This window comes from Colobus angolensis, unplaced genomic scaffold (assembly GCF_000951035.1).
Source record: "Colobus angolensis palliatus isolate OR3802 unplaced genomic scaffold, Cang.pa_1.0 Scaffold132, whole genome shotgun sequence".
NCBI lineage: Eukaryota > Metazoa > Chordata > Mammalia > Primates > Cercopithecidae > Colobus > Colobus angolensis.
In genome coordinates, this window is record NW_012114400.1 from 97720 (window position 1) to 111099 (window position 13380).

The following is a 13380-nucleotide window of genomic DNA, read 5'->3' on the forward strand; positions in this document are numbered from 1 at the left end:
TATTATTATTATTATTTTGAGATGGAGTTTCGCTCTTGTTGCCCAGGCTGGAGTGCAATGGCGTGATCTCAGCTCACTGCAACCTCTGCCACCCAGGTTTAAGCGATTCTCCTGCCTCAGCCTCCCAAGTAGCTGGGACTACAGGCATACACCACAGCACCTGGCTAATTGTGTATTTTTAGTAGAGACGGAGTTTCACCATGTTGACCAGCCTGGTCTTGATCTCCTGACTTCGTGATTCACCTGCCTTGGCCTCCCAAAGTGCTGGGATTACAGGCGTGAGCCACCATGCCCGACCAAGACCTGGATTTAGAAGAAGTCCAATTTAAGACATAGTCTAAACATAGGGCTGTGGAAGTGGGGAAAGACTCAGCCCACTAAAACGTGAACTACGAGGAGCATTAATCCAAGAGGATCCCATGCTGATCTCTTTCCCTAACATGTTCTTTCCATATTTATTTTTATTTGTTAGAAACAGTCTCACTGTGTTGCCCAGGCTAGAGTACAGTGGTGCAATCATAGCTCACTGTAACCTTGAACTCCTGGGCTCAAGCGACCCTTTCGCCTCAGCCTCTCCACTAGCTAGGCTGGTCTCAAACTCCTGGCCACAAGTGATCCTCCCACTTCAGCTTCCCAAAGCGCTGGGATTACAGGCATGAGCCACCCTGCCCGGCCCTCTCTTCACATTTGGTGAGCTCCTCGTGGCTGTGTTTTCCCTCCACTGGCTAGGTCCCCAAGACTCAGCATCCTGTGAGGAACACTGTGACTCTCACCCAGGGTCAAGCTGGAAGGGAAGAATGGGAGCAGCTTGGAGGAAATAAACTAGAAGTGGTTGCCTATCTTTCAGCCAAACCTCTGTCCTATAAACAAGTCTCTTGTTGCCATCCCAGGGACAGAGCCACAAGGAGGCTGCCCTCTTCTCAAGAGTCCCTCCCACCTTGCTCCACATGGCCCAGGCCACAGGAGACTGGGGGGAAGCTGAGCGATCCCACCTACCGTCGCCTTGCCTAGGTAATCCTTCTTGGCCAGCTGAGCCACTTGTCTCTCATTTGGTCGAAACAGCCTGCCCACAGGGATCACCACTGGCTCGTACAGCTTCTGCTTCTGTAACACAGAAAACAATAGCATTTCCTTATCTGAAAATGGGGGTGATGATGCTTGTCCTGCCTCCCTCAGTGAATAGATGCAAGAATTTATTGAGATAACCACATAGAAGCACTTTTTCCACATGAGTGTTGTCATTACTCTAGGGTGTTAAGGTAGGAACCCTTGGTTTGAATACCACCTTCTGCTGCGAGGCCACGTGGACATTGTTTGCTGCTGTATGCCCAGCACCCTCTTTTCCCAGAGGAACTGCTCCTCTCTCTCTCTGTGTGGTGTCCGTGGGGTTCTCTAATGGTGTAGACGGCACCACCGCGACGAGGCTGGCCCAGGATTAAGCGAGGCTCATGACAGTGTTCCCTTGGATGAGCGTTTGCTGACGAGGATAGGCATATAAAGACTGACTTGAGTCCTCTTCTCTGTGTTTTAAAAATCAGATTTAAAGCTAGCCTAATTCACAAATATGCTTGAACGATGGATAATTTTTATCACTCATTCACATAATCAAAGCATTTTTTGGGCAGACGTGGTGGCTCACCCCTGTAATCCCTGCACTTTGGGAGGCCAAAGTGGGCAGATCACTTGAGGTCAACAGTTCGAGACCTGCGTGGCCAACATGGCAAAATCCCATCTCTATTAAAAATACAAAAGTTAGCCAGGCATGGTGGCATGCGCCTGTAATCCCAGCTACTTAGGAGGCTGAGGCAGGAGAATTGCTTGAACCCAGGAGGTGGAGGCTGCAGTGAGCCGAGATCACACCACTGTACTCTATGCTGGGCAACAGAGCGAGACTCCATCTCAAAACAAAACAAAACAAAACCTTTTTGCTGAGAGCTGTTATGTGCCTAGCATTGTGCCGGGCTGTGAGGACTCAGTGGTGATCCAGCAGACATGGTGTCTGCCCTCTCAGTGCTTCGAGTCTGTGCAGCACCACTCCAGCATCCAGCATCCTGTTCTGCATTGCCAAGGAGCCCCACTGCGAGGGCAGTGTGATGCCAGGCCTCTGCCATCCCACACTCTAGGCCTCAGATTCTCAGCACAGATTCAAGATCTTAAGTGGAACTATACCCTAACATCTGTGTTACCCAGACTCACAGAAAGTAAAAGCACCACTTTTATGGCTTCTCAATGGCATGTCCTCTGAGACAAATGAGAATCCAGTGAAATCCTCTCCCCACCTGCATCACCAATACGCTTACCCAGACACACTCCATGGCCTTGTCGATTTTGGAATGTCTGGGCTCAGACTTCATGCTCGTGGCCAATGCTAACTGTTCTTCCGCTTTTTTCCATTCCTCCTTCTTGGCATACATGAAAGCAATGTTATATAACACCTAGAAAAGTACAGACCGCAACATAAAATTTGAGACTACTCCAAATCAAAGTGCCAGGGAAGGGCTCACATGTGTACTCTGGGAGTGTTGCTGGTAGCCTTTCTCCCTTCCTCAGCTCTCCTGGGAATATCTAAAATATAGTGCAGTTAGTCTTGCTATTGAGATACATCAAACACAAACGTGGTGTTAAGAAAACACCATGGAATGCATAAATGCAACATCATGTGTACTCTTCTAACAACCAAATAGGTCGGGAACGGACAAGAACTATTGTATACAGTGTGTTCAAACCGGTTAAAAAAGAAGAAGAATTGTTGTGTTGTTTTAGTGTGAGTTGCTTTAGTAAAAGAGTGACTTGCTCAAGGCCCCTTCTAGAGGCAGACACAGGGTTGGGAATAAAATACAGGTGTGTGGCCTTCCAGTCCAGCTCCTGCCACTGTGCCTAGGCTTAAACACTGGACAGGAAGAGGGATCAAGATGCAACCTCCTGTACCAGCACCAGCAGAACCTGGCCCAGACCATGTGAGTAAAAGACTAATGTCGCAATACAGGCCAGGCGCAGTGGCTCACGCCTGTAATCCTGGCACTTTGGGAGGCCAAGACGGGTGAATCACTTGAGGTCAGGAGTTCGAGATCAGCCTAGCCAACACAGAGAAACCCTGTCTCTACCAAAAATACAAAAATTAGCTGGGCATGGTGGCAGACACCTGTAATTCCAGCTTCTTGGGAGGCTGAAGCAGGAGAATTGCTTGAACCCAGAAGACAGAGGTTAGCACAGAAGCCAGGGGTACCTTCGCCTGGGGTGGGGAGGGAATGGTAAATGCAACAGTAGTCATGCTTTTCCAGGTATTGAGTTAGGCTGTGGTTCTTGAGTGTTTATCATTATGCTTCACAATATACACACGGAATCAAATAATCGTTTGGATGCATTACCAAGATCTAAAAAAAATGGCTTGACTGAAAGAAATGTTTTAAATAGGACATTATGGAAATGAGGGGGTGTGACATTTGAGGCTAGATGATAAAAGACATTGACACTCTGTCTTGCCCTTGGGTCACTTGCTCTCAGAGGCGCCAGCTGCCATGTCATGACAAGACTTTAGGCAACCCTAGAGAGAAGTTCATGTAGCGACGAACTGAGGCCTCCTGCCAACAACGACGTGAACTTGCCAAACTCAGACAGGTGGCAGGATTGGTGTTTCTGTGGCATTAGCGGCTGGTGCTGAATGGTGGGGGCAGGATCAACCCCAGAAGTGGAATCTGGACTCCTTTCAGGCCTATTTCTGAGAGTCAGTGAGCTACTGCCTTCTGAATTCATTGGCTTCTCCAGCCCACTCCTGACCTTGTGTGAAGAAAGAAAGAACTCAGATCATTTAAAACTTCCTATTTGGTTCTCAGCCACCTTCTCTTAAGACATTTTCCTGCAATCAGTTTTTGTGAACTGATGATGAGAATAACCTTGACACTCTTCAAAAATAATAATGTGATTCTCAGAAGCCAGGATTGTACCACATCAGGAAGAGAAGGATTGTAAGTAGGGAAATGACTGGAAGGTCCCATGTGACAAAGAAGGCCTTAGACCTTGAAAAGTTCAACTTTACTTGCAGAGGGGGTCACTCAGTCAGTATTTTTTGTCCTCCCAGAGCCACTTTAACCCCAGCTTTAGGGGAAACATTCCTCCCACGGAATTGTGCTTTGATGCTGCTGTGACATAATCCTTTTTCTAGAGCCACTTGTCCCCCAACTTTTTAATCGGTATAAGTGGCTGTCATTGGCTTGTCGTCAATGTCTGGAGGTATTTTAGTTGTCACATTGGATGAGGAGTGGTGGTGGCAGTGCTACTAGCATCTAAACGCTAGAGATGCTGTCAAAGTTCCCATGATGCACAGGATGCACCACAACCCCTCTCGCTTCCACTACAATACAAGATTGTCTGGTCCAACACGTTAACAGAGCTACGACTAAGAAACCCTACTGGAGAAGCTGGTCAAATGGCAGCCAATTCCCACTGCAAAGCCCCATCTTCCCAGACTGTGAGAAGTGAAGTTAGTTGCTAGCTTGCTGCAGCGTAGAGGTGGGGCCACATGTCCCCAAGGGCCAAGGGTGGCTACAGACTCTATTATTAGTCCTGAGTGACCCTGGGAACACTTGACTTCTTGTGCCTGAGAAACTAAAGCAAGGGGACTTTTGTCAGTGATTTTTCTAAAGAAAGGTCTGTGACATTTACAGGAATTTTGGTTTTCAAAACTGCTAGTATATATTTGGAAGTAGGAGGGGTGGGAAGGGCCAACTGGAAAAAGTAAATGAACCTGCAAAGTCAAAGCCAGTCATGTCTCTCCCTTTTGATAATAGAGAAAAGAAGTTGTTCTGCAGAAACCTTTACCTAAATATGTGCCTTGAGCTGTTCTTTGAGCAAGAGGGGACAGATTTATTCCAAATTATCCTCACTCTCTCTTTAGGTATCAATCAAGTACATGGGGTAAGAACCATGGATAGTTAAAGAGTGTGGTCTATAAACTTGGGAACTGAGCAAGGTTCTGGCAGGTCCTGCATGGACAATGAACTCATGATTTTGGATTTGCTAGCAAAATGCTGAACAAATAGCTTGTCAATCTGAATTGCTAAACAAAACATGCAAATTATCATGAATATTTCCACAAGCCAACACACTGGTGTCCAGCCTTCCTTCAGAGAGCCCAGTGGGCTCATTTTTGCATGGTCCTTTGCGTTTCACATTAATAAAATGTATGCCCCCAGGTAACTGATGACAATGCCTTGATGAGCCTGAAATAATCCATCTCAGTCTTTTCTTCAAGGAAAATCTGAGTCTCAAGGCAGAGGAGGCAAAATGGCTTTTCCAAGCTCCTGGAGGTGTCAACAGATCACTGTGCATCTGAACTGTCAGCTGTCCATCCAGCCATGATCCCCGCCTGCCCAGGCCAGGCCCTGTTCTCCTTACCTCACAGGCAAACAGCTTGAACTGGAGCCCCAGGATCTTATAGTCTATCAGCTGGTTCCCTCGAAGCTGAGTCAAGGCTTCTTTAAGGTCTTTGATAGCCAAATCGTATCTGCAGGACAGAGGGAGAAAATACAACAGTCTAGTGCATGGAGGAATAAATGCAGCATAAAATGTGAGTCTGTTTCTGCCTTCCCCACCTATTTCACTGGGACAAGAAGCCTTTCAATTCCTTTTGACCCATTCTAGTTTTCAGCAATCCTGAGCCCAAGTATTCTATAGAACTCCTTGGGAATGGTGCCCCACCCAGGGCTGTACCTCACAGCAACCCTGAGTGCCTGGTCTTGGACAGTCACAGGGAGTTTCTTCTCTATTGACTGCATACAACTGTCACCTTTCTGGCAACCTGGCTTCTCGCTTTCCAATGCAGCTCTCATTCTCTCTTGAGAGCTCCAAGCAGAGCCAGCACCTGCCCCCAGCCTGTGTCCCTGCAGAGTGTTCAGAGCTGATTTGGAATACTGCTCACTCCTGGCTCCCACTATCAGGCCAGGCCAGCCTGGCACAGCTCAGAGGGGCCCCTTCTCACAGCTGCCACCATCACTCCCCTGCCCACTGCCTTCACCCATGGCTTCTTTTGAGTTCAGCTTAGAGCTTAGTTTTGTGGTCTTGTTTCCTCATCGCCCCCACTTCTGCCTCCTCCCCACACTTTGGAAAAGAAAAAAACAACCACTTAAGCTATATAGTATTTCCTCCTTTTTTTTTTGTTTTGTTTTTGAGACAGGGTCTCACTCTGTTGCCCAGGCTGGAGTGCAGTGGCAGGATTTCAGCTCACTGCAAGCTCCACCTCCCAGGTTCAAGTGATTCTCCTGCCTCAGCCACCTGAATGGGACTGAGCTGGGACTACAGGCGAGCCCCACCACGCCTGGCTAATTTTTTATATTTTAAGTAGAGACCAGGTTTCACCATGTTGGTCAGGCTGGTCTCAAACTCCTGACCTCAATTGATCTGCCCGCCTTGGTCTCCCAAAAGTGCTGGAATTACAGGCATAAGCCACCATGCCCAGCCCCAGATAGTTTTTCTAATGCTGCTCCCACTGCCTTGTGCTGCTGGATCGGCATGAAGCTGACTGGCTCAAGGTATATCAGGGCTGCTGTCCTGGGACTTGTAGCAGAGAATGGGAATTGGCCACATCAGTAGGACCCACAGGCAGGTGGGTGGGACCTGGACACACTCCTGAGGATGCTGGCCTGGGCCTTGACCATGGGCTCCACAGAAGCGCTGGTGGAAGGGAGCCATTGCTGGGCTATAGGGAGTGGGAGCAGCAGGCACAAGCTACCCAGCCTGGCTACCCTCAGCCTCCTGACCTGGCAGGAACAAATTTGGCTGCCTGGTTGTGGCTCACACCTGGGCAACTGGGCTGTAAGTCTGTAAGTCCCTAGTCCATCATCTGACCCAGAGCTGCCAACCTGGCTTCTCTTGGAGATAAGTCTGGAATGTGGACACAGGCTGGCAGGAATCCTCGAGAGGCAGTGTGGTGTAGTGAAGGGGCCAGGAGCCAGAGTCCAGATCCAACAGCTCTGCCACTAACTGGGGGACCCTAGCAAGTCACTTCCCTGGCCCGAAGTTCCACGCCAATATTATGGCAGCATATTGTATACAGGGACATGTTACATGCACAGAACATATCATATAGGGAGCTTGCCAGTATATGGATCCCATTTCTGGAGTCAAAGCCACCTGGACTTGAGTCTTGGCTCTGTCACTTACTGTCTGGTGAGAAAGGGCAAGTTACCTAACTTCCCTAAATCTGTTTCCCCATCTTTAGAATAAGAGAATAATAATAGCATATACCTCACAGGGTCACTGTGAGAACTGAAGGAGATGAAGCATTTGGGTACTTCAGATAGTGCCTGGCACACACAGTAATTTATTACTGTTGTTGTTGTTATTTTACTTTCTTTAGCTCTAACACTCTAGCAATTAATCCATACACCAGCCACTTACTACATGCTTACTTAAAGCTCCATGCCATATAAGCAATTGTCAGAATATTTTAAAAATACATGATGTAGAAGCTGGAACTCTGATCTCATGGAAGTTTAGAGCCGAGCACAAGGGCTGGTTGGTCAAGACAATCATAAGGAATGGGTGCCAGTGTGACTGGGGGAGAAGCTGTCACTGTTAGGGTTGAGGTAAGTCACACAGCGGCAGCAGTGGCTATGTGGCAAGTAAGAAAAGAGAGCTTGGGTTTGAAATAGGAAGATGGCTTTCTCTAGTATCCCTGCTCATAAAGATGTTTGTAAAACCTACTAAATGCATGCAGGCCATTCTTTAAGTAGCAATGGGCCTTTCATGTCTTTTCCACACATTTCTGGGCTCCTGGAAAGATGAATAAGGTACCCAGAAGTACCCCAGAAATCAGGTTCCTCTTTCTAAGCCAGAAGGTGGGGTAACTAGCTCAATTCACTGAGCCACTGAGCCTCTTCCACCATGAAGGGGACAGATAGAAGCAGAGGTTTCCTGTTCCCTGGCAGCTGCAATTTCCACTGTGTTCTATTGCCTGTTTGGGAGCTCGCTGAAGGTCTCAGAGGGCACACACTTTACGTCCCGTCAGTATTAACCTATCAATGCGCCTTCCTCCCTGCTGAGCTGGCTAAGCAGATGGATTTCAGCTGGGAAGTGACACCACCTGGGTCTATCTGGCATTGCATGGGCCCAGCAAAATCCTCCTAATAATTCCCTAGCCCATCAAGATGTCTGCAGGGGCCCAGTGTAATGGCTCACATCTGTAATCCCAGCACTTTGGGGGGCTGGGGCAGGCAGATCACTTGAGGTCAGGAGTTTGAGACCAGCCTGGCCAACATGGTGAAACCCCCCATCTCTACTAAAAATACTAAAAAATTAGCTGGTTGTGGTGGTGCGTGCCTATAGTCTCAGCTACTCAGGAGGCTGAGGCAGGAGAATCACTTGAACCCAGGAGGCAGAGGTTGAAATGAGCCAAAATCACACCACTGCACTCCAACCTGGTTGACAGAGTGACACTCTGTCTGAAGAAAAAAAAGGTGTCTACAGATTTGGGCCTGGTGGGAGAGAGACAGAAAGAACTGACAAGTTATTCAGAGCGTTTGCTTTGTTTTAAAGACAGCGTGGATCTGCCCGGGCAATATGGCGAAACCCTATCTCACTAAAAGTACAAAAAATTAGCCAGGTCAAGACTGCAGTGAGATGTGATTGCACCACTCCACTCCAGCCTGGATGACAGAATGAAATCCTGTGAAAGGAAAGAAAGAAAGAAAGAGAAAGAAAGAAAGAAAGAAAAGAAAGAAAACCCAACAACCAAAAAACAGGGTGGGGCCAGGGGCTGAGGCTTGAGCCTGCAGTTCCAGTTACTCCGCCAGAGGCTGGGGCACGAGGATCACTTGAGCCCAGGAGTTTGAGGCCAACCCGGACAATATAGTGAGACCCCTTCTCTAAAAAAAAGATTACTTATTTTATTTATTAATTTTGTTATAGAGACGGGGTTTCACTATGTTGCTCAGGCTGGTCTCGAACTCCTGGGTTCAAGCAATCCTCCCACCTCAGCCTCCCAAAGTACCAAGACTGCAAGTGTGAGCCACTGCACAGGGCCTAATTAATTAATTTTTAAAACAGAGAGGGGGCATCCTTGCTCAGTGTCATTTTTAAACATGTCTTTTAAACATCGGCCTGCTTCCCAGCCCCCTCCCTCCCTGCTGCAAGCCTCTCTTCAGCCTTTCCACTTGTTTACCCAGAGCTGCAGCCCTGAAGGGGGTTCTGCTTTGACACACAGCTCTTTTCCCACTGTACAGGGTTGCGATAAGCTCAGTAGGAGAATACCAAAATAGCACTCAGCGCTGCGTGCCAGTGACCCGTGCTGCAGCAGCCCCTGCCTCCCTCTAGCCCTTCTTCAGTGGTTCTCTTTGGGGCCATTTGGAAGCATCCCCCAGGAGGCAGCCAAGGTGCTGGCAGCTTCCTGCTGGGCTCTGCTGGGCTGGACGTGGGTGCTTTCTTCACACTCACACTTCAGTGACACCCCGTGGGGCGCCTTGCCTGCACCCAAAGCCCCCTCTCCTCCCAGGCAGGGTATCCACCAGCTGAAGCAGCAACCTTGCCATAGCTTTTCACAAGCTCCAGGCTTGAGAAAGTTTATAATCCCCATTGCTGTAATACTCCTGGGAGGTTTCTTAGTAACCGCTGAAGTGAACTGCTTGTTCCCGTGCTGCCAGTGCCCCATGCGTCCAGAGTCCGCAGCTCATACATCTGCACCCAGGATAATGGAATCTCAGCAAGCTGAAAGAACGTCAAAACGTCAGACACCTTTGTGATGCTGCAGTGGCTGCTGTGACAGAAGTTTGGGCCCACTCCCTTTCCTGTTTCCAAGTCAGCAGGGAGAAGGCTTTGCTATCGAGCCTCTTTAAGCCAGCTCCATGGAATGGGTCTCACCCTTATTGTCATGCCCTAGGATTCATAAGGCACAGGATCTGAAAGACAGCTTTGAGCCCCTGTGCCTTTCAGATGACAAGGCTGGGCCAGAGAGGCGAGACAGCTTGGCCGTGGTCATCACTGAGACTCCGAAATGTGCTTTTTTCCAGAAATGTGCTCTAACCTTGTTCTGTTGGAACTTCATAACGACAGAGGAGCCATACAAAAACATATGAAAGTGGGGAAAATAGAGGGAAATAGAGGGGAAAAAACCTCCATCCATAACATTATCAGCCTTAAGCAATTGCCTTTTGTAGTCTGAGGGAATTCCTTTCTTCTTTTTTTCCAGACAGAATCTCTGTTGCCCAGGCTGGAGTGCAGTGGTGTCTTCTTGGTTCACTGTAACATCTGCCTCCCAGGTCCAAGCTATCCTCCTGCCTCAGCCTCCCAAGTAGCTGGGATTACAAGCACCTGCCACCATGTGCTGCTAATTTTTTTGTATTTTTAGTAGAGACGGGGTTTTGCTATGTTGGCCAGGCTGGTTTCGAGCTCTTGACCTCAGGTGATCCACCCACCTTGGCTTCTCAAAGTGCTGGGATTACAGGTGTGAGCCACGGTGCCCAGCCAATCTGAGGGAATTTCTATCCCACACATTAAGAAGTAATTTCTCTAGTCCCCATCCCACTTACTTAAAACTACCTCTTACAGCACTTACCCGCTTCTGCCTTGCATTACAGTTACTGGTGTTCTTGACTTGTTTCCCCTTTTTAATTTATAAGTTCCTTGAAAAAGAGACTATATTTTGCTCACTTTTATTTAATCCAACACTCATTTATTGAGTAACTAGTATGCTAGATACTGAAATACAAGCATGAGTAAGTAAAAATTTCTTCTCTTATGAAATTAATAGAGTAGTGGAGAAGACAGATATGTACAGGGAGCAAATATCTGTCATGGGCCAGACATGTTACAAAAGGAGGCTCAAAAGAGGGAGTGGGCACTGCCCTAGTGGTTGGGCGCGGCTGGAGCAAAGGCACGGAGGTTGCATAAGTGGGCGGCAGCCGCTGGACCACATAAGAACAGGCAAAGGAATTTGGCTTTTATCCTGTAGTCATGGAAGCCACTGGAAGTTCTCATACTGATTGCATTGTTTGTTTTTTTACAAGATCACTCTGGAATACAAATGGAGGGGACAAGAGCAGTGGCTGGAAAATCAGTTTGGAAGTGACTGCAGTAGTCCTGGTGAAAAATGAGGGTCTCAACCAAGGTAGTGCTAATGGGGATGGAGAGAAATAGGTGGATTTAAGAAATATTTAAGAGGTCAACCTGATGAGGTTTAGAGAAAGAGACATTCCCTGGATGGATCCCAGGTACAGATTCCATGAGAAATGGAGGCCAGCCGTATGGGAGAGGGTGGCCTTGCCCAGGAATGGATCCTCAAGGTTCACATACGGACTTCTGTATCCATAGTCCCTGAATTGTACATAAACGAATGTGTGTGCTTGCACGTGTATTTCTGGAAACACATTTTGCCATTTAACAACCACTGCTGCAGTCGTAAAAGGGAAAAGGGTCAAGAACAGAACTTCAAATGGAATACCAACACCTAAGGAATTGCACAAGAGAGCCGGCTTGAGGTTGAGATTAGTGCCTCATTTGTGTAATTTCCTCGTTGTTGAATTACAGATAAAACTTGGTAGATTTTTCTCTCAGGTGTAACTATTAATATTACCAATCACAGGTTAATTGAATCCTGGGTCTTACTTTTAGACCTTTCCAAGATCTTTCTAATCACTCAAAACCATAGCCTTCCAGATCCCGGGACTCACGGGCATTTTTTGGAGGAAATTCTTTCTGGGAGCCTTCACTCTTTTGCCAGTTAGTATCTCTTCTTTATAGGCTATTAGAGCTCACTAAGGAATGGCCTTAGAGTTTGCGTTTTGAGATTTAAGATCGGCTGAACGATTTGTTGTTAGGCCTCCCTCCATATTCTATAGTCTGGAGATGGGGCAGAGGGGAGTGGGAAAGAGAAGGATGTTAAGAGAGGGGACAGGCAGTTAGACAGAGGCAAGATGTCAGTCAAGATAAACACCTGCTGTACCAAAATATCTCATGTGTCGCATAAATATATAGACCTACTGCGTACCCACAAACATTAAAATAAAAAAAAGTAAAATTAAAAAAAATTTATAGTCATAATAAATATGTCACACTAAATATGGGTGGAAGAAAAAGCTAAATGCCTGGATATCTTCCCCCAATCCCAAGCTCTCTTTCTGCCCAGATTGCCATTGTGTCTGTGGTTCTGTGGTTTTTCTTTTAGAAAAGACTTCACTTCTACTTTCACTTCTTCAGGTAACTAACTGCATCTACATCTTTAAAGTCCTTTGAGCATCTTGTGGTTGCCCTTAGCAACAGCTGCATACACAGGTTTTACAGGCTGTTTCTGACCAAACCATAGGATCAAAGCCTTTCAGGGTGGAAGAGAATCAGAGCCCAGCCCTCTGTCTGATGTCTGGACATCGTCTACAACCTCCCTGCTGCTCCATCCACGCCCGGCCTCACCCTCACCCCACCCACACCATGCACGGACCATTTTCACTGTCAGAAAGTTCTTTATTAGGCCAGGCTCTGTGACTCACGCCTGTAATCCCAGTACTTTGGGAGGCCGAGGTGGGTGGATCACAAGGTCAGGAGTTCGAGATCAGCCTGGCCAACATGGTGAAATCCCGTCTCTACTGAAAATACAAACATTAGCAGGATGTAGTGGCGGGCGCCTATAATCCCAGCTACCCGGGAAGCTGAGATAGGAGAATTGTTTGAACCTGGAAGGCAGAGGTTGCAATGAGCCAAGATCATGCCACTGCACTCCAGCCTGGGCGACAGGGCGAAACTCCGTCTCAAAAAACAAAAAAAAGTTCTTCATTAGCCTGAGCCAAATTCTTCTTCCCTAGAACTTACGCACACCGGTGGAACAATTTCTACAAAGGCTCAGTTTCCCATCCCCCCAAACATTTGAAATTATCACTTAGAATTTTTTCCTTTGTTATTTGTTATGAGATATTTGTGCAGGATGAGAGGGAGAAGGAATTGAGATTAACTTTCATTAACTTTCATTTTCATTTCATTTCATTTCATTTGAATTTATTAATATTTGTACTAATTATTTCATGTTGACTATAAACAAACCTAAAAATACAGATAGGGTGATAGAAGAAAATGGATTTTCCTATAATCCCACCATCCAGAGAGAATTATTGATAACATTTTGGTCTATGGCCTTCCAGACTTTATTCTGTGATACAGAAATGGGACTATAGTATACACACTGTTTTGAAATCTGTTTTTAAATTTAACATCTGGTCGGGCACGGTGGCTCACGCTTGTAATCCCAGCACTTTGGGAGGCTGAGGTGGGCAGATCACCTGAGGTCGGGAGTTCGAGACCAGCCAGACCAACATGGAGAAACCCCATCTCTACTAAAAACACAAAATTAGCTGGGCATGGTGGCACATGCCTGTAGTCCCAGCTACTCAGGAGGCTGAGGCA

General features: G+C 47.2%; 1 protein-coding gene across 1 annotated transcript in view; it reads right to left on the reverse strand.

Moving 5' to 3' along the window:
* NCF2 (neutrophil cytosolic factor 2) overlaps positions 1 to 13380 on the reverse strand; it is a 36511-nt gene that overhangs the window by 18844 nt on the left and 4287 nt on the right. The window contains exons 2-5 of the mRNA XM_011934211.1: positions 9602 to 9699; positions 5395 to 5533; positions 2301 to 2435; positions 997 to 1104 (exon numbers count right to left, since the gene is read on the reverse strand). Coding sequence (XP_011789601.1) covers positions 997 to 1104; positions 2301 to 2435; positions 5395 to 5533; positions 9602 to 9699 — 480 coding nt within the window. The remainder of the gene's footprint in view (positions 1 to 996; positions 1105 to 2300; positions 2436 to 5394; positions 5534 to 9601; positions 9700 to 13380) is intronic.